This window comes from Tetrao urogallus (genome assembly GCF_951394365.1).
Source record: "Tetrao urogallus genome assembly, chromosome: 17".
Taxonomy (NCBI): domain Eukaryota; kingdom Metazoa; phylum Chordata; class Aves; order Galliformes; family Phasianidae; genus Tetrao; species Tetrao urogallus.
The window spans coordinates 1,499,129-1,521,118 of NC_136830.1; the positions used below are offsets into that span (position 1 = coordinate 1,499,129).

General features: G+C 38.6%; 1 protein-coding gene across 1 annotated transcript; it reads right to left on the reverse strand.

Moving 5' to 3' along the window:
- Window positions 1-3,921: 3,921 nt before the first annotated feature.
- CHFR (checkpoint with forkhead and ring finger domains) lies at window positions 3,922-21,966 on the reverse strand (the record flags this gene model as incomplete). The annotated part of the gene is made up of 17 exons (XM_079544032.1): window positions 3,922-3,964; window positions 5,936-6,008; window positions 6,557-6,664; window positions 6,829-6,916; window positions 7,637-7,707; window positions 8,373-8,456; window positions 8,755-8,874; window positions 9,322-9,464; window positions 10,301-10,463; window positions 10,747-10,913; window positions 11,136-11,292; window positions 11,922-12,137; window positions 12,483-12,701; window positions 12,855-12,914; window positions 14,536-14,645; window positions 20,872-20,971; window positions 21,831-21,966. 17 exons carry the CDS (start codon window positions 21,964-21,966, stop codon window positions 3,922-3,924), a joined length of 2,058 nt encoding a protein of 685 aa, XP_079400158.1.
- Between the last annotated feature and the right edge of the window lie 24 nt (window positions 21,967-21,990).

The following is a 21,990-nucleotide window of genomic DNA, read 5'->3' on the forward strand; positions in this document are numbered from 1 at the left end:
AAATAAAGCCCCCTCCCAACAGAATTTTGTAAGAGGCCATTAAAAAATAAAAAAAATCAGATCATAATTTAAACCGGAGCATCCTCTTCTCAAATTCTTCACTCTTTCTTCAATCACTTATTTCCTTAAGCTCTCACTGTAAGCTACGCCATCTGTACTACACAGTTCCACCAGAAGTTAAGAATGGATCTAAAATGGATGTATTTTGTTTGCAAGATGAATGAGTTAATGACTGAGCTTTGACAGAGCTGATAGAGCATTAGGTTAAAAAAAATAAATCAACAGCTTTCTCAAACTAATTTAGTTACAGGTAGTTCTGTGACACAGTGGAGTATAGAATGTTTCAATCCACCAATATTAGTGCAAAACAAGCCTCTTTTGAGTACTGTGAGTTCTAAGGCCTATCAGTTTGTCTGATGGCACACAGAACAATATAGCACTTTCGTATTACTGAAGCACAAGTTTTAATCTCTTTAAATTTAGACTGAAGAAGAAATGACAGCTGGCTTAAGAACAGCAGTTCAGACAAGACTACAACAGTGATGGATATCCTGCTTCAATTGCAGGAACAGCAGCAGTACAAAAGATCCTGGGATGCTAAGCTGCAATTTGAAGTGCAACTCACAGCCTCGTTGTCTGCAGCATCAGACAGAATGAGGGTACAGAGAACTCCTATTTCCTCAGCGAGAAAAAAGTTCTAAGAAAAAGTACTATTAATATTATTTGAAATCTTATCATTTATACAAATGAGATCATTGAAAATGCAGAAGGTATAAAGATTAACACAGTATGACATTTTCTGTACCCTGCTCTTAAATGAGCCGTGTTGCATAATGCTGTCAGTTCAGTCTCTACAGTACTGTAGGAATTTCAGTTTCAGTTAATTAAAAAACTAAGTGAGCTTGTCTTTTTACAAACATGGAGGTACTGTCTTTAAACAGGCATTATTTATAAATCCCGCAGACAGACTCACGATCCTTTACAATACAGTGAGACATCTGTAATAAAGTTTGGGGGAGTTTCTGTGAAGGACCAAAAAAAGACCTTATATTTAGTTAGTACAAGTTCAAGGATGAGATTCCATTGTAAAATTTGAACATTCAAGTGACTGATAGCGTGACCAATCATGAGAAAAACTGACACATCCATGCCTGTGGTGAGAGAACATGCCACAAAGAAAAAAATAACAGATTACTCCAGTGATTTTTTTTTTTTTTTTTAAAGTTTTTTTAATTAATAACTTCTTAGTTCAGGAAAAAAACCCCAAAGACAACTGGAAGAACTACACTCCACCTTCTTTATAAAAGAACTCTCTCAAAGAGACTATGTACTTTATTCACCACTATGTCAAAGCCTATCATAATCACCCTGGCTTTCACAGCATCTATTCTACCACTTTTCATGCTCAGCTTCCAAGTATCTCTTATAAAGGAGGTGGGGGTGTGCTTTAGACAGGTTAAAAAATATGCTGCACCTTTCCAGTATTTAAACAATTACACCAAGCATAGTTCATACATTTATCACATTAACTATCATCTGGTAACCATACATTTAAAAAGATCTAGTGTATAGAGTATGTAATACCCATGACAGATACTCTTACTTATGTAAGAGCATATAAAGATCAGGATTTATTCACCCTCCCCATCTGCAAGTTAGTTTCTCATCTAGTCCTGGTACGATATAAGTGACAAAAGAATCCCTTCATTCCATTGCACTACCACAACCCTATATGCATAGAAAGGCAGATCAATTGTCTGTAACAGCAAAAAGTTGTTTGAAGGGAATTTGAAGAACCTCTACTGCACAGGTATTTTAGATGTTAAGTACATTGGTTCAATTTCTTTCTCAGGGTGTTTTTTTTTTTGTCACATAATATATCCTTATATAAACATAACTTGAAGTGCAAGTGAGGTTGTACATAGTACTGCAGACGTGATTTTTGACCAAAAAAACCCAACTCAGCACAAGAGGCTTGAACACTAGTACAGTGACAAGTCTATGCTGAGAGCCCATCTGGGGTGTGGGAAGTGGTGAATGAGAATGCAAAGCACATTTCTGCATATAATGTGCAAAGGCTTGATCTCCACAACTGCACTCATTTTGCTACATGCACAGCCAGAGATGAAAAATGAGATAAAAACAGCTGGGAATGGTCGTCCTGAGAAGATAACAATAACCATTTAAAAAAATCTAAACATAAAATACAAATACAGAAGCAACAGAACATTGTTAATAATACTAAAAGACAGAAACGCAATGCTGTTAAAAAGTTTCAAGTATTATTCCAGATCCAATTTCAATCCTACTCACAGGAGAAAATGCCCAGAGATTAAGAAGAGAAGTCCACACAAAAGTGTATCTTTAATAGCACACAGGCGTGGTCAGCAGACCCATCCTCGCGGCAGCTATTTGAAAAATAAAAATCTAAACACAAATGCATAATTTTAATTAGCATTCATATGAAGGTGTGCGTTACTGCAAATCGTTTAACTCACTGACGCCAGTAGACACGATGTGCTGCATCATTTGTGCTCCATTAAGTCACAAGATAGCTGTGTACACTTTAATATTGAAGTATAAATCCTACTGACAAAATAAGGCATACTTAAAAACAACGTGGTATCTACAGAGGTAACGTGGTATGCTTTCTTCTCGTTCTGTTTCACCCACGTATGATGAAAGAGAGAAATTGGTCCCAGTAGAGCTTTGTGAACATTGACTACCAAGTTACTTTGAGATAGATTAAATCATATTAACTGGCAGGAAGTGGAGGGGGGGAGGAATAGTGTTGGGATATTTTTTGAAGTGATGCATGGGATGTTTCTGGAACAAGCTCTCCAAAAGGTGTGAAAATAAAAGCTATGTTGTTGATGACAGCAATACCAGCGTCCCCCTTCATCATTCTTACCCCAAGCTAGAAATGCCTCCATATTGCTACAATCTGTCAATTGCTTTCTGAAAGATTGTTTTCTCCAGTAAAGCTGCTATATTCTGTTTTAAATTACAGCCTTTTCTACATTTTCACCAGTGTATGCATGCTAGAGAACAGCTGCATGGCAGAGGTACATACTTAGTATACAATATCAAAGGAAATACAAAAAATGAACCAGTGTGTCCTACTGGCTGCTGCTCTATGTCAAAAGCACTGTTTGGTCTTCTGATATAAAATACTACAGAAGTAATATTAGCAGAAGGCTGTTCTGCTTCAAGTATTACCCCAACTTTAAATGCAATTTTCAAATTTTTGTGCAATTCCTTTTTGTAATTTAATGTGAATAAAACCCATCAATATGACAAAACTAAGATAAGAAACTGTACTACTTCCACCGTAACACTGCACATATGGTACAAGCTTTAAGCTAAAACAGTTGTTTCATGGACGGATTTTTTTTTAAGTGAAGGTTCATGTATTTCTAGCCCAAAGGCCGTGAGCAGTGACAAAATAGCAGAGCACCGCAAAATGCAGTTACAAATACACACTGACAATTTCCTTCTTAAATATTAATGGCTCTTGAAATAATCTTCAGATACTTATACAAAACATTTCTATTTTTTAAGTTTAAGGATTATTCTTAGTTTCTTCACAAGTAGTGCAAATACACTCCTTATTCTTAGGCCTTCCCAAGATATGGCTGGTTTCTGTGTGAGTGATTTCTGCTTGTGTTCTTCAGTGAAGTGACACAGGGACGTTGAAGTCATGAGAATGGAACGCAACGCTTGCTGGTCTTTCTTGGAAAAAACAACCTACCTCATTCATTTACAGTTGTCAAATTCTACAAATTCAGAAGTTCATTTCAGATTACCTGATGCAGAAGTTATTGGTTCCCTGCTATGGGAGAAATGAGAAGATCCCCTGAAACCTTAAACTGTACAAGCAGTATGACAAGCTTTTGTCCCCTCACTACAGACTACAAGTATTCAGTTCTTGAATCGCGTTTGTTCACAAATGTGATTGAATTTCCTGAAATTGAAAGAAGTATTAATATGTAACAAAGTTCTCAGAAATCAAGCAACACAAGAGTTGTCATCTTTCACAGGGTATTTTAAATATTAGACAGTTCAAAGGAGAACATTTACATACTAACACAGCTGCTTTCCACAGCCATTTTAGATGAACTCTAACCAGTAACAGGATTTTCAGCATCTCCTGCCTAACAATTGGTAGCTCTATTATGTACGCAGAAAACCTGTTATTAAAAGCATTCCTCTGTACTTCTGCCTACTTCAAATCCAGAAGGCAAGTAAAACAGGAATCAAGAGAATTAATTTTGTCCTGAGAGACAGTAGTTATTTTTATTAAAGCAGCATTACACAGCTCACTAGGGGAACTAATACTAACCAGTCTCACAATACATTTCTGCATGATCCTCTTCAAGAAATAAAGTAAGTAAGGTTTCTCTCATTCTATGTTACTCAAGTTCAGTGGGAATAGCAAGCCTGTCTGCACAAAATTCTGCATAAGGCACTTCTTTCTACTTCTCTAGAATCTCCAGCTATTCATGTTGTTCCTTCTCCTCTCGGGTTATGTGTCCCCCAGCACATGTTGTGAAACACAACTTGAAGAGGTGAGTGCATTTTCTCTTTACTGAATCAGACGGAAGATTAGAAAGAAACCTTGCCTACCAAACTACTTAGCAAAACAATCTAGCTCAGTAAAAAAACAAACAGACCAATATCTAGGAGTGGTATATGACAGGTTTTGAGGGCTTTTCTCCCTCTTTTCTATGGATATTTAAAAAAAGTTAAGCAGCAAAGAGTAAAGCTCCAGAACAGCTAATGCTGAAAAAACAAGTGGAAAAAACCCTTCTCATTCTAGATGAAATTATCCACTCAAATATGAATGTAGACAACTGGTGAGTGCTTTGATACTGAGTTAACTCTCCAGCACCTCAAAATAAAATCTCCTGTGGAAAAATAGAGAGCCTCGTAACATGAAATTACAGATAACAGCAGAGCTTTGAACTAAAACTACAACTTAAATTCCAAATTATTTTTGAAAGGTATTTGGTAAAGCTCTGCATTTGTATGTGGCTGGGGATTAATATTATAACTCTTTTTTATTATCTGCTTGAATGAGCCATATAGACGGGTTATGTTCAACCCACAGTATCTGAAATGTTAAAGGAATAATGCTAATTGTGCATGTTCATTGCAGCATTAGGAAGATGTTGCAGAATCTGCTATTCATTATAAGCAGTTTCTCAGTAAGGAGCAACAGCTCCACTGTCTTGAACTGCAGTGTGAATTTAGAGAATAACTCCCTGAGCAAGGAGGATTTCTTTACCCTTCCTGGAACAAGGTAACTTGCAGGCAGCCAATTTTTGTTTTATTCTTGAAATTCTTTAATACCTGTTGTAACACATGCCTCCTTCTGCAAGAATGACTTGGCATCAGTTACCAGTGGCCTTCCTTTTTTAAAAATCAAGGACCTTGTTTTGGATGAATAATTCTTGTGAATGACCAAACACCAGCTTTCCAATATCACATTCCAAACTTTTCTTCCTTCCATTGTCACAAGTTGTTCCCACCAATTTACCCCTTTAATGTTTGTTGCAGTTTGCTAAAAATCATTTCTCGCAGTTCCAAAAGAAATAACAAAGGGCTAATTATCTAATTATCTGCACAGTGTTCTCAAGAAGCACTTAAGACAAGGCCAAATGAAAAGCTGCTTGAGACTGAGAAAGATATGAATAAGGAGGAGGTGGGGGTAGAAAATACCAGTTTAAAAGTGCTAGTGGTACCTTCAGCCGTGCACAAAGGGTCCATTTCCAAGTTGTGTTTAAACAACAAAAACCCACAACCCAAAGCTCATTCACTTTTGTTTGTACTGCAGCAGTATTCCTCACACAATTCTTGGCACTTTGAAGGATTTGTTTTTAAGCAAAAACAACCAAACCCAAAACCCTACCACTTTCTAAAAGGTGTAACTTACATGGCATGATGTGCTTTGACCTGAGTTCGGCAGTTGCGCCCCCAGTAGCAATCAGGACGTGATGTGACAGTCACTGCAGAGAAGAGGAAAAGCTACATTTATTTCTGAAGCCATTAAATAAGGTGACAGAATACTACGCCACTGTTTCTCAGTGTTCTCAACTGAAGCTTTACTATTTAGTTTAACAGATACTGAATTTACAGTTTAGGACACCAGGAATATGTCTAGATACCTTTCCATTAAAAGAAAAAAGAACGTTAATTTGGGTAGTTTGTTATTCTCCCCCAGTTTTACATACATAGTAAATGAGTGGTCCAGCAGGCTGTTACACTAAATAGAAAGGCAATAATGAGGAGAAACAAGGTGAGCTGTCTCATTAGGCACAGAGATAAAGCAGAACTCTCAGTAGTTAAAGATGTAGAAGCTCTTGCAACAACAAGAACTGAATGGATAAAGTAATGCTTAAAAGTGGATTACAGGAAGAGTTTCTGTTCCCAATCTTAAATCTGCCACAGGAGGCCACAACCCATATCTCACTTAAACCTAAGGCTTCATATAGAAGACCCAAAAGTGATTAACTTTTTAACTGACTTCCTCTGTACTGTGCAAAGCGAACCCCACCTGGCAGTTCAGCAACAGGAATATTTTGCCTGTACTGGTAGGCAAGTTCTCGAAAGCTGCGGAGGCCACAACAGTAGCAAAGCACTGTGTTCCCAGTAATTCTGTAATCTGGAGAAAAGTACAGTTTGCACAAGATGTCAGTGTAAGGAATAAGAAATCTGATTTAACGAAGATGTCATGACATCACAAGCTATGTACATACAGAACATCAAACCTCTTGATTGCTCACACACACACAGAGTTATAGGTGGACAGAAGTGAACAAAGCGCACCTGACAGCATAAAAACTCCTCTTTGAAGAGCTAACAGACTTTCATTTAACATATTCTTCCACGTCAAACCCCTGGATGCCAGGTAATCCTGAAAAAGAGTTTGTTTCATTTGAAAAATCTCAAACATTAAAAAGATACCAAGCCATTAGTTTTCAAATGTTTCCAACCCTAGATCTAACTATGCTTTCAACATGGGATGAGGCTGTTTACAAACAAAAATAGAAAAGAATTATCTTTTTTCAGCTTTCAAATCACCAATAAAACTGTTAGCTCAGTTTCTTCATCCAGAACATTCTTTCTTTTGCCAAAAGAATGCCTACAGATTCCCCCCAGCCACATTATCACTTAACTTACCAGCAAGATTTCACCCAGCCTACCTAATTTAGATAACCTAGTTATTATGGTATAGAAAGAAATATTTCTATGCAACACAGTTTAAGCTTAATTTGTCTACCATTAAAAAAAAAAAAAAAAAAAAAAAAAAAACCAAAAACATTTGTTTTCCTGTTATATGCTAGTGAATTATTTTTCTCTAATTAACATTTCAGATGTTGCAGTTCAGACTGCAGATACTGGGCTCCCTAACAAATACTTTGTACAAGGAAAATTCTTTGATTTAGCAATCAAACATACATGAATTCTATGGTCACTTAAACCCAAATTCATAAATTGTTGCCATAACTGTGGCCTTCTTGGCAGCTGCCAGACATATATGTTTGAGCAATTAAATATCACTATCATTTCATGAGTAAATCTTAAACAACACAGATTTATTATTACGTAACATAATAAACATCTGAAAAAATACCTTTAGGATATCTGACTCATAGTGGTTGTTATTTAGGACTCCATCTAAACACTTGTCACCAAGGTTTATTTCTAATAGAAGAAGAAAAGAATTATTATTTCTTCCCAAACCCTTTGGCCCTCACATACATTCTGAAGGCTCTTTTGTTTCCTGAAATAACACACACAGGCTCCTGCAAGCACCAAGCACGTGGCTGAGTTCAACACATGCTGAACATACATGTGCAATACATAATTTCTAGTTGCAATCGAAGACAAGACATTAAGATCTTACAATTTCACCGTCAGTTCAAACAGTGCTACTGATCTGCACTAATTAACAGTGTTATTAAAGCATATTCTACAGTCAAGTCCTTTCAACTATTCTTATTTTTCAAAGCATCAAAAACCTCGAGCTTTGGGAGACCAGAAATTTGAGAGAGAAAGCTTCTTTTCTAACCAGCTAACATCAGACATTCAATGCTCTTGCAAAGACATGCATGATTCTCCTGCTAGCTTGAAATATACCACATTTTTTTTATGCTGGGAAGCACTATGCTCAGCAAGTGCTGTTTTCCACTCAAATCTAAGACATGCACATTCAAGAATCGTTTCTGTTTGTAGTGTGAGGACACAGCCTCTGTTTCCTTTGGCATAACTGTGGCAGTCTATTGCATTTCATAAATTACTCAAAGTTTAAGGTAGACACATTATGGCAAAGAGAGCAGACTGGTAAAAAACATATTGTTCCAAAATACCACAGAATGGTGCCAAACAGCCAAAACACGCCATCCGAGTGCAGCCCCAGTATAAGTGACAGAAGGGCTGCAGACAAACAGTACCTGAAAATAGCAAAGAAAACCCGTCAGGATTGCACACAACAAATCTCAACAGTCTGTCATTTTTACAGCACTAGAGTCCTGGTAAACTTTGTTAAAAAAGCACAGCTTTCTTATTCAAAAAAGAGGATGAATAAATACATTTTACAAAGGAAGACTGTTTCATGATTTGACAAGAAGACTCCAAAGAAAGAATTTCAAATAAAATCACTCTTCGAAATAAACTTAATTTTCACTAAAACAAAGAGCAACTTATTTTTCAATTGTTTTCTTAAGTTTGGCTGCAGAACTGCTCACGTACATTGCTGAGGAGCAACATGAGGATTCTGTTCACGCTCTGCTCTTCGGTCAGGCATTGGCTGAAAGCAGCAGGTGCATATTACATGACTTCCTTGAGCAGGACACACATACTCCTGAACAGCTAGGTAGGTGAGAAAAAATAAGAAAAATGTAAGGCTGAACAACGCAAAGAATTACAAAATGGACTGGAATCCTAGCAAACAACAGACAAAAATCTGAAAGTAACAAGCAAGCTATACAAATATACATACACATACATGTAGCTTGCTTGTTTATATAGATCTATAAAAATACATATATTTCCCCACAAAGATTCTTTAAAAAAGCATAGAAGACTTCTAAACTACATAGGTGTGCAAAAATATTCAAATACACAAAAGAGTTTATGAACTATCAACCATCAGATGTCTATTTTGGATGACCACACTAAAACAATGCTCAAATTTAATTTTCTTGCAAAGATATCTGTGTGAAGAGGTGATAGAGTACTATGAGAATGAGCTTTACAAGGCCTGTAGCTCATACACCTATTATCTGCACGCTGCTAACAAGACTTCATGACACTGACCTGCAGGAAAGTTGGCAGATGTGGAGGGGGCATCTCCCAGTGCTTGCATTCCTCCTGCTTCTGTCTCCTGGCCCGTGCCAGGCAGAGCTGCAACAGAGTGCCTTCGATACCCTGGGCACTGCCTGCATACTATGTATGGCTGACTGAAAAAATAAAATATTTTAAAAAAATCTCATACCTAAATGCAAATACAACTCATTGCTATGCTAGACTGCGGGTTGATTTTACCCTCTAAGTTCTAATCTAGAATTTCTTCATCCAGTAACATATGGAAGTCCACATAATTCAGTATGTCATGGCTGTGAAGAATGCTGTAGCTGTAACAAAGAGTACTGCAAAAGAAAGGATTCCCAATAGCTTCCAAAAGAGAACAGTGGTGTGCATGGAAGCAAGATTAACAAAGCTGGAATAATTATCTACTGGAAGACTTTTTCTTTTCTCCTCTAAACATAAAGCAAAAAATGCTTGCTGTTGAAAAAGAAGAGCTATTCTGGTGGCTAGTAATCCCTTGGTCAAGCATCAGCTGCTTCGGTAGCACACACCTAGTGAAAGCAGGATCCCAGACATTAATTACAGCTATAATTAAATGGTCATAGAATGCTATTTCTCATAACAAAACCTTATGCAGAAATCAGTCTTCTATAAAGTAACAGCCACAGAAGGTATTTTCACACATCGCGAGATGCTGTCGTACTATTCAGGAGGAAGTTGGTAGTCATAAACTGAATCTTGCTGGGCTTCAAGGAGTTCCAACTTAACATATTTTTTGTTGACTGCTTAAAGATGGCCAGTAGAATTGCAGAGATATTTAATGGGAAAAATGAACTTTCCTCAAAACAGAAGAAAGACTCATTCTGGAAGTGATCGTGGAGACAACATCAGCAATAACAATGCTCTCAATGTTTTTGAAACCAGTTTGTACGTTTGGGCACTCAAGCATAAGCAAATTCAATTCAGTACACGAGTTAAACGGACCTACCTGATATCTGAAGACTCACTATCTACATCTGACAATTCCAGTAAATCTTCTGAACTTCCCTCCTCATCTGAGAAAGACCTCCGCACTTTAGGTTGCAACATGTCTTGAGTAATTTTGTTTCTGGCATCCATGCTACGTACATCATCTTCATTACGACATTTATCTGTATGAAAACCAAATTCAAGTTTCAAGACAAAAGCACAAGATTCTTCACGTTTGTTATTCCCACTCTGCTCTTTTTACACAGAGTTACAGCATCTTTGTTGCCATAAAATTTGTTTTTAGATAACAGTTCGAGAAGATCTTGGTTGCTTTTTTTGTTTTGCAGTCTCATCAGAGAAAACAGTACTATGAATCCATAACGTACAGACACGTTATTGATGACAGACTTTGTGCATACATCAGCTATACAGTTAACATGTGAAATATATCAGGCTCTGTAACACACTTGAACTTGCCTGGATGCTGAATCAGATAAGCTTCAACCAAGTTGTTCAATATGTGATTTTTACAGATACGTTCTACCGGACAACGACAAGTTGGACACAGAGAAGACCTTTCCATCCATCCTGAGTAGCAGGCAGCACAGAAAGTATGCATACAAGGTTGCAAGCTGGAAAACACAAACATGACAAGTAAACCCTAAATACATCATCTTTTTAATTTACATTCATAACACTTCAAAAAACATGTAAGATCTACTTAGATAATAAGAAAGACTCATTAAAAAAGACTTTAAGGGTTTGTAAAATATCCCAAATCTGGTCACCTCAAACTTTTGTCACTGAACTTACATTATTATCACTTAAACACAGTTTTTGTCAGTCATACATACCTCACGCAGTCATGCAGCAATTCTTGGCAGATAATACAAGTTAATGTTTCCTCCATCTTATCTGGTTTCACATTTGATGTTTTGGCATCTTCAGAGCCAATTTTAATTATACATTCACTTGGAGCTGCTGCTGGAAGATTTGGACAAGCACCTTCATCTACAAAGACAGAAAACTCCACAGTATGTAGATTTTGAAACTTTTTTTTTTTAATCTTACAAAATGACTGAAAAGGTGCACACAAATAAATCCCTTGTTTAACGACAATGGTGCCACTAAAGGTTCCTGCTTTTCATATAATGGTTTCTGCTAATCAAGTAACCATTCTCACTGGATCAGAAACAAAGCAATTGAGAAAAAAGGAATTGAAAAAGGACAGATGACACTGATCTGACTGAATCTGGACACAGGAAGACAGACAAATAATGTTTATTTCTTTAACTTTTATTTAATACTACAACATAGAATTACTTATGAGGGGGAAAAAGTTATCTACCCCACACTAACCTAACAGAATCACAGAACTGCAGGGGTTGGAAGGGACCTCAAAAGGCCACTGAGTCCAACCCCCATGCTAAAGCAGGTAACCTCTCAATCCCTTCTAAATCTGATGAGTGCCTTTGTATTTATTTCATGTTACAACTCTGCACTTTTTTTCTTAAGTTTCTGTTCACTTCACTGGGTTTCTATGAAAAATAAACAGCATTAAATTTCTAATTTAAACTTTTAAAACTAACTTTCAATAATAACATTAAAGAGTTGGTTGCAGAATACTGCAGCATACTAGCCTCCTTTTAGTTTCTTTTTAGCAGGTTCCAAAACTTCTTCCTCCTCTGTCCTCTGAGAACCCAATTCTGCATTTTCTTTGTCACTGATTTCTGAAGTGATTGCAGAAGTTTCAGCATTCACATCCAGCTTTTCATGTTCATCATGAAGTGCTCTTAGACACACGGATTCTAAGATGGGCAAAGCAGGCACAGGAGTGAAGAGTGAGGATTGTGATCCTGCAAAATAAAAACAGTGAAGTGAACGCAGCTGCATAGACATGCAAAAACAGAAGTCACTCAGACCCCAATTATGCACATACATCAATTCAAACATCTGTACAGGAAAAAAGGATGCCAAGGAACAAGGACTGCATGTATCGTTACACTCCATGCAGAGGACCTGGAAAAAAAGGCCTTCAGTTATGGAACCGTACTTAAAATCCCCTTCAAAGCGCAGAGCATTTATTCCTAACACTGTTACTCATATCAGTGCTTTCTGACAAAGATGCCACGGAAAGGATTTAAACAATATTGATCATTATAACAGATCAGAAGCACTCTAAATATTGATATAATTCTTACCAGATGTAGAAGGATTATCCTGTTCAAGAGATGCAGACTCAATAAGAGAGGTAGAAGAAGCATTAAAGAGGTTAGATGTAGAAGTAGATGGCTGTGGTTCCTCATAGCAAGACTGAGTAGCTGATGGTGATGAGGTAATTTGGTTCTCATCATTACTTCTTCCTGTACTTGAGGTATCTTTGGTCACATGGCATTGGTTTTCTACATTAGCTTCTACAGCTAGAGAGAGGGGGGAAAAAGGGAAAGAAAAAGAACTTGTGTGACAGTTTTCACACGATGGCTTCAGAATTTCAAGGGCTCAGACTCTAAAAAAAAGCACTGTTAGTCATTGGAGCTTAGCTACTCTTCTCAAATCTCCAATTACTTCCTTACCTACTGGTTCTTGAGTTGCATCATGTTTTGCGTTTAAGGATTCATAAAGATAAGCAACGTCTGAAAAAGAGGAAAAAATATTAAACAGAATTTTTAAATAAAAACCAACTCACTTAAATCTCACACAAACAAGTTCTACTGCCTGGCAGATGCTTCCCCAGAGTGTCTGACAACACAACAGGCCAACGAGGGACCACCTCCACCGTACAACGATAATACTCCTACTTAGGAGGCAATTAGGAACAACACAGCAAGATCTTTTCTTCTCAGGAAACCAGGCAAAGAGGCCTTTGTGTGAGGTTTAACTTGTGCCAGCCATGGAAGCAGAGGCTCAATCATTTCTAACATGTAAAATCTGCTATGAATCATAGCAAACTAAGTTGTTTTTTTTTTCCCAGATACTTCAGTTAAAGTTACTTGAAGGTTATTATTCCTGAGCTCACCTCTCCAATTCTTCATTCAATTTTAGATTTCTTTGCAAGAAACAAACTCCAAAACATGCAGATTTATTGCATGCTCCAAGTTACATCCAGAAACTAATTTAGTATCTATTAATACAAAACAACTGAATAATATTCCCTTTTTCACCAACCACTTCAGACTAAAACATTCTGACAGATCCCCCACCTTGCTACTTTTTACCCAAACTAGAATCAAATTCAAAAAGGACAGAAGCCCCTGTTCTGGTAAAGTTAGTCTAAACTCCTTCAGAAGCACTCAGACCAGCCAGAATGTCAATTCTGTATTTCCTTTCTGTCTTTGAAGATGGAGAAGCTGAAAGAGCCAAACTGAATGCTTCTGTAATTCAAAACCTTGTTAATAAGAAAAGATATCTGTTCTTCAATTCATTATAAAGTACCTGAAAAATTCATATAAACGAGTTCTAACCACAAACAGTGCCATCTTAAAGAGGATTTATGAGATAAACAAGCCAAACAGATGGACAGATAAAGCATACTGCTGCTTCTTGTAACTTTCACATCAGACAGCATAAATCAGCCTGATCTGTCTGCACATAAATTAACAGCAACTTCCTAAAAGGAGATGCACACATACTCTTTTATGGACAGTTAATACATGTATCGATGGATGAAAACTGTAAGTATGCTCTTTTATTTTTCCATCAAACATCACATTGTAAATGTATATAGGGGAGCTTGTAAGTGATTCCTAAAAAGCACTACAGGCATGTGAGGGATGATTTTACTCCAAGGGTACACAAATACCTTTTCAGGTTTACTGATTTTACTTATACTACAGGATCTTTTCCCATTCCCAGCTTGCCCCACATTTTTAAAAGAACAAAACCATAAAACATCAAACTCAACTTAGGCAGCAACTCCCTGATCCCCTTCTCATGCCAAAAACTGCTTAAATGTGATATACAAAGTAGTGCTAATGACCTTGAGAATTTGGAGCTCTGAAATGAGTGCTGGGTGTGTGACCAGGACCTTATCAGTTATCACTGCAAGCACTGTTTCTTCCAAAGCTGCTCACAGGCAGGCTTCGATGGGACAGCTGTCAGACCTGTCCTTGTAAAAACTGGCACATCCACAACCCAGTCCATAGAATCTCGTTTCTACATATCAACAAATTATTTGCCTTAAAATGAAGTAACCCTGATTTGATTGTACTGACGTACAAAAAGACTGCACAATTAAAAAAATCATCCTTTACTTACTGTTCTCTGGCTCATTTTTTCTGTAAACAACATAGATCACATCTCCAGTTTGTAAAGGGTACGTCTGCTTCTTAACCACTTTCAGTTTATTAATTACTGTTCCATTAGTGCTATAAAGAAAAAGATAACAATGTAAATGGTTCCATGATTATCTGGGAGAAGGAAAAGAAAATTCAAGATACTTTTAATGAAGGAAGCTGTTGGCTCTCCAAGACATTTTAAGCAAGGATAAAGAAAAATGTTCAGAAACAAACCAAAGAAAAGAGAAAACCTGTTTCAAAGAGAGAAGAGCAGGACTGTTTGTACTTCAAAGCTCGTTTGCAGCTCCTACTAAAGACGTGGCCTTCACAGAAACACGACACCTGGCCACTGCCTCAAAATAATTCAATGATTGTTACTACAGAAAAGTCTCCGTCTTTTAAATATGAAAGAAGAAAGGACAGTAGGATTCCTATTCAAGAAATTGTCTTCCAATTAACAATGGGAGTCTTCTAAAACATTTTGGCACAAAGGAACTTCTGCACAATAAGGGATCCATGGCTGGTGTTCGTTTTGCTTCCTTTTTTGCTTCAAATAATGAAAAATTTCAAGGCTACATAGGCCATCTGCAACTGAAACTGAAGAAGTCAGGTGAGAGAACTGCTATGCACAACTTAAAGGAGAGCTGGAAAGAATTATTTTGGTATTTATGAAAGCTCCAAGACTTACAGAAGAAATTAAACCAGGAAAGAAGCAAATACAGAGCACTGCCATATTAATTCACCTTTGTTCTTTCACTGTGGGTGCTGTTCAATAGGCAAGCTCTTAGCTTTTAATAATTCAGTCATTATCCAAATACTGAAAAATTTCAGCTACCTTGCAATAAGCCCCTTTCAGGGCTGCAGCATTCCAGAACTTCAGATTTCTGCCATTTCTGTCTCATAACTAGTACCAAGTATGAAAGAAAAGAAGATGCTTTTTCCCCTCAGCAAAGCACCTCCTCCAAGAAACGACAGCAAACCTTTGCTGCCACCTCCTGGAAGCCACTACTTGTTCTCAGAACACATTCCAGCCTTCCTCAAAAGGACCAGCTTTTACCTAGAGAACAACGGTAATTTAGACATAAGCATCTTTCCTCCCCTTCTCCTCATTGTTTTTCCTTTAAAAACAAACTCGAACCAGAAAAAATCTCCTGTCATTTAGCAAGACAAATAGAGAAAACACTTTGTACTGCTGATCTTCCCAGACGCAAAGTTGAAAGCATTACATGAAAAAGCTAAAAGGGCAAACAAGTCTTTTTGAATAGCAGCACGTCTTGTTCAAGGCATCACTTCTTCCTTCTCCCTCTGCAACAGCTTTCACTACCTACACAGACAACTAATCCAACACACATTAAAAAGCAACTTTAAGCACCAACAAGGAAAAAACTTTGGGTCACATCAATCATTGCTCCACTAACGAATCTTCAGGCTTCTTTTACAAGTAAAGAAATTAGAGCTTGCCTTTTCACCTTAGGAATATAGATGCTGACTAGCCTGCAAGAGATGAGAACCAAAAAGGCAGCAGAATGGGAACGTCACTGAAAGTTAAATGCACCAGAAGTTCAGCAATTAAGAGGAAGAAAGAATTCTAGTCATCCTGCCAGAAACGATACCCATTTTTAACTTAACACTGATACCAGTGATATTAAAAAGATGGCTATGAGGGACAATAAGCCAAGCGTGGCATTCCTGGAAAAAAGTTTATCAGCACTGTGCATCAGAAACCACTCATTTCTGGTCTGCTAACAGAAGCTGCAGAAACAGCTGCCCCATCCACAGTGACTACAGATATCCAAGTCTCCTCAGTCCTGCAGCTATGCTGACTCCAAGGAGAGCTCAGTAAGGAGTTAGGTGGCATCCATGGACACGAAGTAAGTAAAAACAGATACAATTTATAAAGAAGGGGAAAATAAAGCTCTTCTTAAATACATGAACAAACTGAAGGAGTTTCATCTCAGTCAATAATTAAAGGAAAAAAAATCACCCCAGATGATTGTTATTCCTCCACTTAGCCTTCCTAGTTTCAGTACTGCAGCATGAGACATCTAACAGATACAGTGACACTACATTAATGCTGTGGTTTTTTTGAACGAGACACACATGATAAATAATGGCAGTTGCACGTTCCTCTGATGTTTTAGACCATAGCAAGCTCCTCATAAGATAAATAATGTTTAAAATGTACCCCACAGACGAAGGTTCACTTGACACTGAACTGATATTAACTAGCTGCATTACCTTCGATGTGGAGAACAAAACTTTACTATCAGGTGTAAATTGCCTGAGTTGTGAAACAATGTCACAAAAGGTCCCATTGCCACTTCTCTGAACACGGGAAGAAATAAAAGTCAGGTGCAGGCTCAGCTCCAGCCCAGCTGTTGGCTCTGCAGCCCCATCCATAGCCATACGTTACCTTCACCTCCCAAACCCAGCAACAGTACAGAATTGATACAAACAACCACATTTCACTTAGAAGATGCTGACCTTCAAAGTAGATTAATGATCTGTGTTTTGTAAGGCATTCCTTAGAAAAATCTTCCCAGAAAAATGCCAGCCTGTTACCTTCTAGTGATTACTAGTGTCCATCCAGGAAACAGAAATGTAATTCATGGTAAAACATACGGGTTAACAGATTTACAAGTTGTGCAAGCGCATAGTATCTTCAACACACTATAAACTGAGATGCACTTTGAGCTTTAATAAGCTTTCATACTGCTAACAGCCACCAAAACAGCCTGACTGCAGGGTAAGCAGAACCCAGTAGCAGAGAGGGCAGCACTGTGCAATGGAGATCAATCTCCTCCTTACTCACAGGAAGGGGACACCTGCTAGTCTGTCACTTGAGAACATCTCTCCTGCTCTGAAAAAAAAATCTTTTAATATTTAACCAGAATCCTTCAAAAAAATTACCCGGAAGACGAAAGAAATCCTTACAAGTTACCACAGCTGCTTTTCAAATTTCTATTTGAAAATGAAGAATCTTACAGTTGCTTTTACTGATGGCAGACCAGCATCTGCCTCAGCTCTGTCACGTCAGTTTGTCTTTCTGTCAGACATGGCTTGGAAAACAAAACAGAAACACAGACACAAAAAAAGGGGGAGGGGGCCCAAATCCATGGATATCTTATTGTACTATTTGCTAATTATTGGGTTTTGTTACATTACTGCTGGTTCTGTTTACTCAATAATTTCAAATCCTCTACACATTTGCTCTCATCTGCAAATTTATGGTAATTCTTTCAAAAATAGATGTGTAAACTCATCACGCTACCATGGTGGTAAATAACAACGTTGACCATCTACATGTATTTGATGATATTCTTTGATTTAGCTACAATACAAAAACAAAGTCCACTCAGTCCAAGTATCCCATGCTAGCTGCCTCCTTCAATGCATTCCTTCTCACCAGAAAAATCCGAGCTTGACCACAGCAATGTTTCCAAACTATTTTCCACTTAACAGCAGAAAAAAGCTGATGTTGCAGATTTTTCTGGGACTCTGGGCATCAGTATTGCCAACTCAAACATTCAGAACTCTTCTTTCAGCCTGCTTGATTTTTTAGAGCTCAGCTATTACTCACTGCAAAAGTTGGAAGAGTCAGAGGAGTGGAGTCTTCTGCAAACAGACACACTAACTAATTCAGCAAGAGGTAACTACACTTCACAGCAACACACAGGCAAGCAGAACACTTGAATGACCCCAATTCTTTTTTGTCAGCTACATACAAACATAACATGCATAAGCAGCTAACATTGGTACTCCATGTACTGATGGAGCCCGTCTATGACATCAGCTTAACAAGTCCCACCTTTTCAAGAATGCATCACGTGAAAAATTAAGTTTAATTTGGCTTAGCGAGTTCTTTTTTTTTTTGTTATTGCTTTTTTTTTTTTCCACCCCAGGAAGAGAGGCAAAGAAGGAAAAGTAGGAAAGTTTCTGCATCATTCACAATTTCTTCGGATTTTATTATCACCACATTGGTATAAATTAACTCTACCAGCTGCATGCACTTGAAACAACTGGTGGTTTTCCAAACACAGATTTACAGCTGCCCCTAAAACTACCATGACCAGCAAACATTCCTGACCTGTTGCTTGAAATGTCTCGATGTGTGGCTTAATATTGGATAATGACATTTATAACCATTCCCTAGAAGTCTCAGGATTTTTCTCCCTAAAGGTTGGCACTTCATCCTGCAGCTTCTTGGAGTACACAGTTTCCCAACAGCCACAAGCCATCGGGGATGGATTCAGACACCTATCCTTCAGACAACCTACTACCTCTACTTACAGCCTAGATGGGGAGAGGGAACTAAACTTTTACCAAGCTTGCAGGTAACACCAAAGTAGGGGCTATATTTAATATTTAGTACATGTGAGAGTTGGGCTCTTGAGAGGGACCCAGGTAGACCGATGGGAATACCATGATAAGGTCAAACCCAGCACTCTGCAGCTGGGATGGAACAATCACCTGCAACAGTAAAGGCTGGGGACAGATCTGCAAGGGATCTTGGTGAACTTCATGCCTAAACGTAAGCTCATACACTTTGGATTTATGCCTAGGCATAAGTCAGCAGCGTGCCTTGGCAGTGAGGAAGGCCTACAGCATATTTGGCTATATTAAAAAGGGTGTAGTCAGAAGATCAAGTGAAGTGATTAGTCTTTGCTTAGAAATCACTTGCCCACATCTACAATATTTCATCTACTTTTTGGAACACCAGGACAACAATGGTGATGATAAACTGGAGAAAGTCCAGCAGAGAGCCACCGAAGTGGCCAGAGGGCTGGAGCACAAGACCAATGGGCTAAAGGGGTACAGGAATTGGACTTATTTTTCCAGAGAAAAGGTGGCTTGGGCACCACAAGACCAAACAGCAATCATCCAGTACCTACAAGAAAGATACCAAGACTATGGAGTCAGGCTCTTTACGTAGAGCCAAACAAGACAAGAAAAAAAAAAACAGCCACTACAGGTATAATTAAGGTTCAGAATAAGGGCCATGAGATGCTACAGGATTTCCGTGCTTAAAAGACAAGAGAAAACCTAAACACCCCAGTTCAAACAGAATGATGGCCCTTCTTCCACTGAGTTGGAAACAGGTGACCTCCCGAGGTAGCTTCCAACATCAGTAATTCCATGATGTTCTGTTTGACTGGAGGAAAATTTGGCACAGCCACTAATTAACAAAGCAACAGAAATTTTGCTGAAGGAAAGCTGTCAACTATATCTCACAGATTCTGCCAACAGCGTCCCACAAGATGCGCCCACTGTTCAACTAACGGCTTTTCTAGAATATTCTCAAAGCCCTAGGAAGTACACAACACTAACCTGAGCTACCAGAACAAGAGATCTAACTGCAGCCTAGGACATTTGAAAAAGAAACAGCAGATTCAGCATGGCACATAAAACTTTTCACATTCAATTTCATCGTCACGTATATTCATCAATATACATTGAACTGTATTCATCTTTGGGTGTAGTGCTTTCTAGACATGAAGAAAGAGGGGAGCTGGCAAAAAAAAAAGAATTGTTTGTTTCTTTATTGACTGCAACAGTGGAGCAGAAAAAGAATGTGGTTTACAGAAACATTTAAAAATGTCACGGATTTCTTGAAATGCAACAAACCAGAAGCCTTCTGCAAGCTCAGACAAAAAAATCCTGTCAAAAATGAAGCAGATGAAAATGTGAAGGGGGTTACAACCTTCTCCTAAGAAATCTCCTTCTATTCAAATTCCTATCTCAGATTTCACAAAGAAAACAAGATAAAATCCAATGAAAGCCACCCACAAACCCTGCAGTGCTATTTGTACTCCCACAGTAACCTTAAAACTCTACAGGAAATAACAAGGCTAACATGCCAAGTTCACTGGCCTTCAGTATATGAAGAAGTACATAATGAACTTCACACGCCAAAAGTTGTTTCACAAAATTAGCTTAGCTTCTTGACAGTAGTTCCAGTGAGGTATGTGCTTATCTCTTTATCTCTTAGTTCCCAAACCCTCGATACGCATGGGAATAATTATTCTAGTTAAACAAAACTCCAACAAGCCATCTTGCTTTCTCTCAGAAGCCCAAAGAAATATCCCAAAGAACTATTACACCATCAGTATTTTCCATGGGTTCCTTTGAAGAGGAAAAAAAATACTGGGAAAGTGCAAAAAACAAACAAACAAGAAAAACAACCACTCCACAGCTGCAAAAAGAGAGGAAGAAAAATGAAGGAAAAGGATTTGTTATAAATGCCTTGAGCAATGCACAAGATTTTACTTCACGGCCTAAAGAAAAGATAGTAGCAGAAGTTCAAAGGAGAACTAACCTTGTATCTTCCAATGACACTTGACCAGACTCTTCATCCACTATGATTTTACAGTGATCTCCAGACACCAGCTTGTTGCCAGGGAAAGATAAGTCACAACCTTAAAAAGAAAGCAGATTTTCCAGCATGTTTAAAAATACACATTACACAGACAGCTCAACATTCTGCATGTCTATAAATGCACAACAAACTGACTCATGTACATCTGCAATAGTTCAAAAATCCTGCTGGCATATAAGCAGAAACATAGTCCATCTACGTGATGTATAAATACTGTGCAGTAGCCCCACGTACCAAGACAGGTTTCTTTCAACCACTTCAAGCTGTTGTAGTTCCCTTTCTTTCCCTAATTTCAACCTTTACAAATGAAAACCAAACCACAACTTGTCCACTTCGGAACAGTATAAATTCACACAAATCCGAGATGCACTCAATCCAAATTTTGAAGGCCTTTGTCACAGAGCACCCAGCCCTTTTTCACACCAGTGTAACACCAGAATAGGAAGTACTGGGGACCAGTAGTTGATAAACGAGAGTACAATTCCTCTACCTTAAAGCCCTGCGACACAGAAGCCCACAGAAGTACAAAGGCCAAAACGTACCAAGCAGCGTACCAGTATTTCACTCTATTCAGTGAAAGCCTCTACAGTGACCTCCAAAAACGCAAAGGGAACATAAACAGGACTACCGTGGACACTCTCTGAATCAACTGTCATTTTTTCTTCTTTGCACAAGCTGCCTCAGGTGACCCCAAAGGTACATTCACGTGTAAGCGCTCCCACGCCACAAGCTGGTGAAAAGGAGCACAGGTCTCTTCACACAGCTCGGGGGCACGAGGGGCCGCCAGGCAGCGCCTCCAGCAGCTGAAAAGCCCAGGCCCGGTTCTTGCAGCCCACCTCCGCAGGCTGTGAGGCCAGACCCGGGCCCGCCGCCGTCCCGCACGGCGCAGCCCGTCCCACCTTTCTTCCTGCCAATGGTCCACTCTCTCTTCAGCAGCAGGACGTGCGGCTCTGCCTCCTCAGCACCCAGCCGGGTCAGCCTCCCCCAAGGCTGCTGCCGCCGCCCGCTCTGCTCGCCTCCTTCCGAGCGCTCCATTTGCCTTCACATCTGACGAAAAGA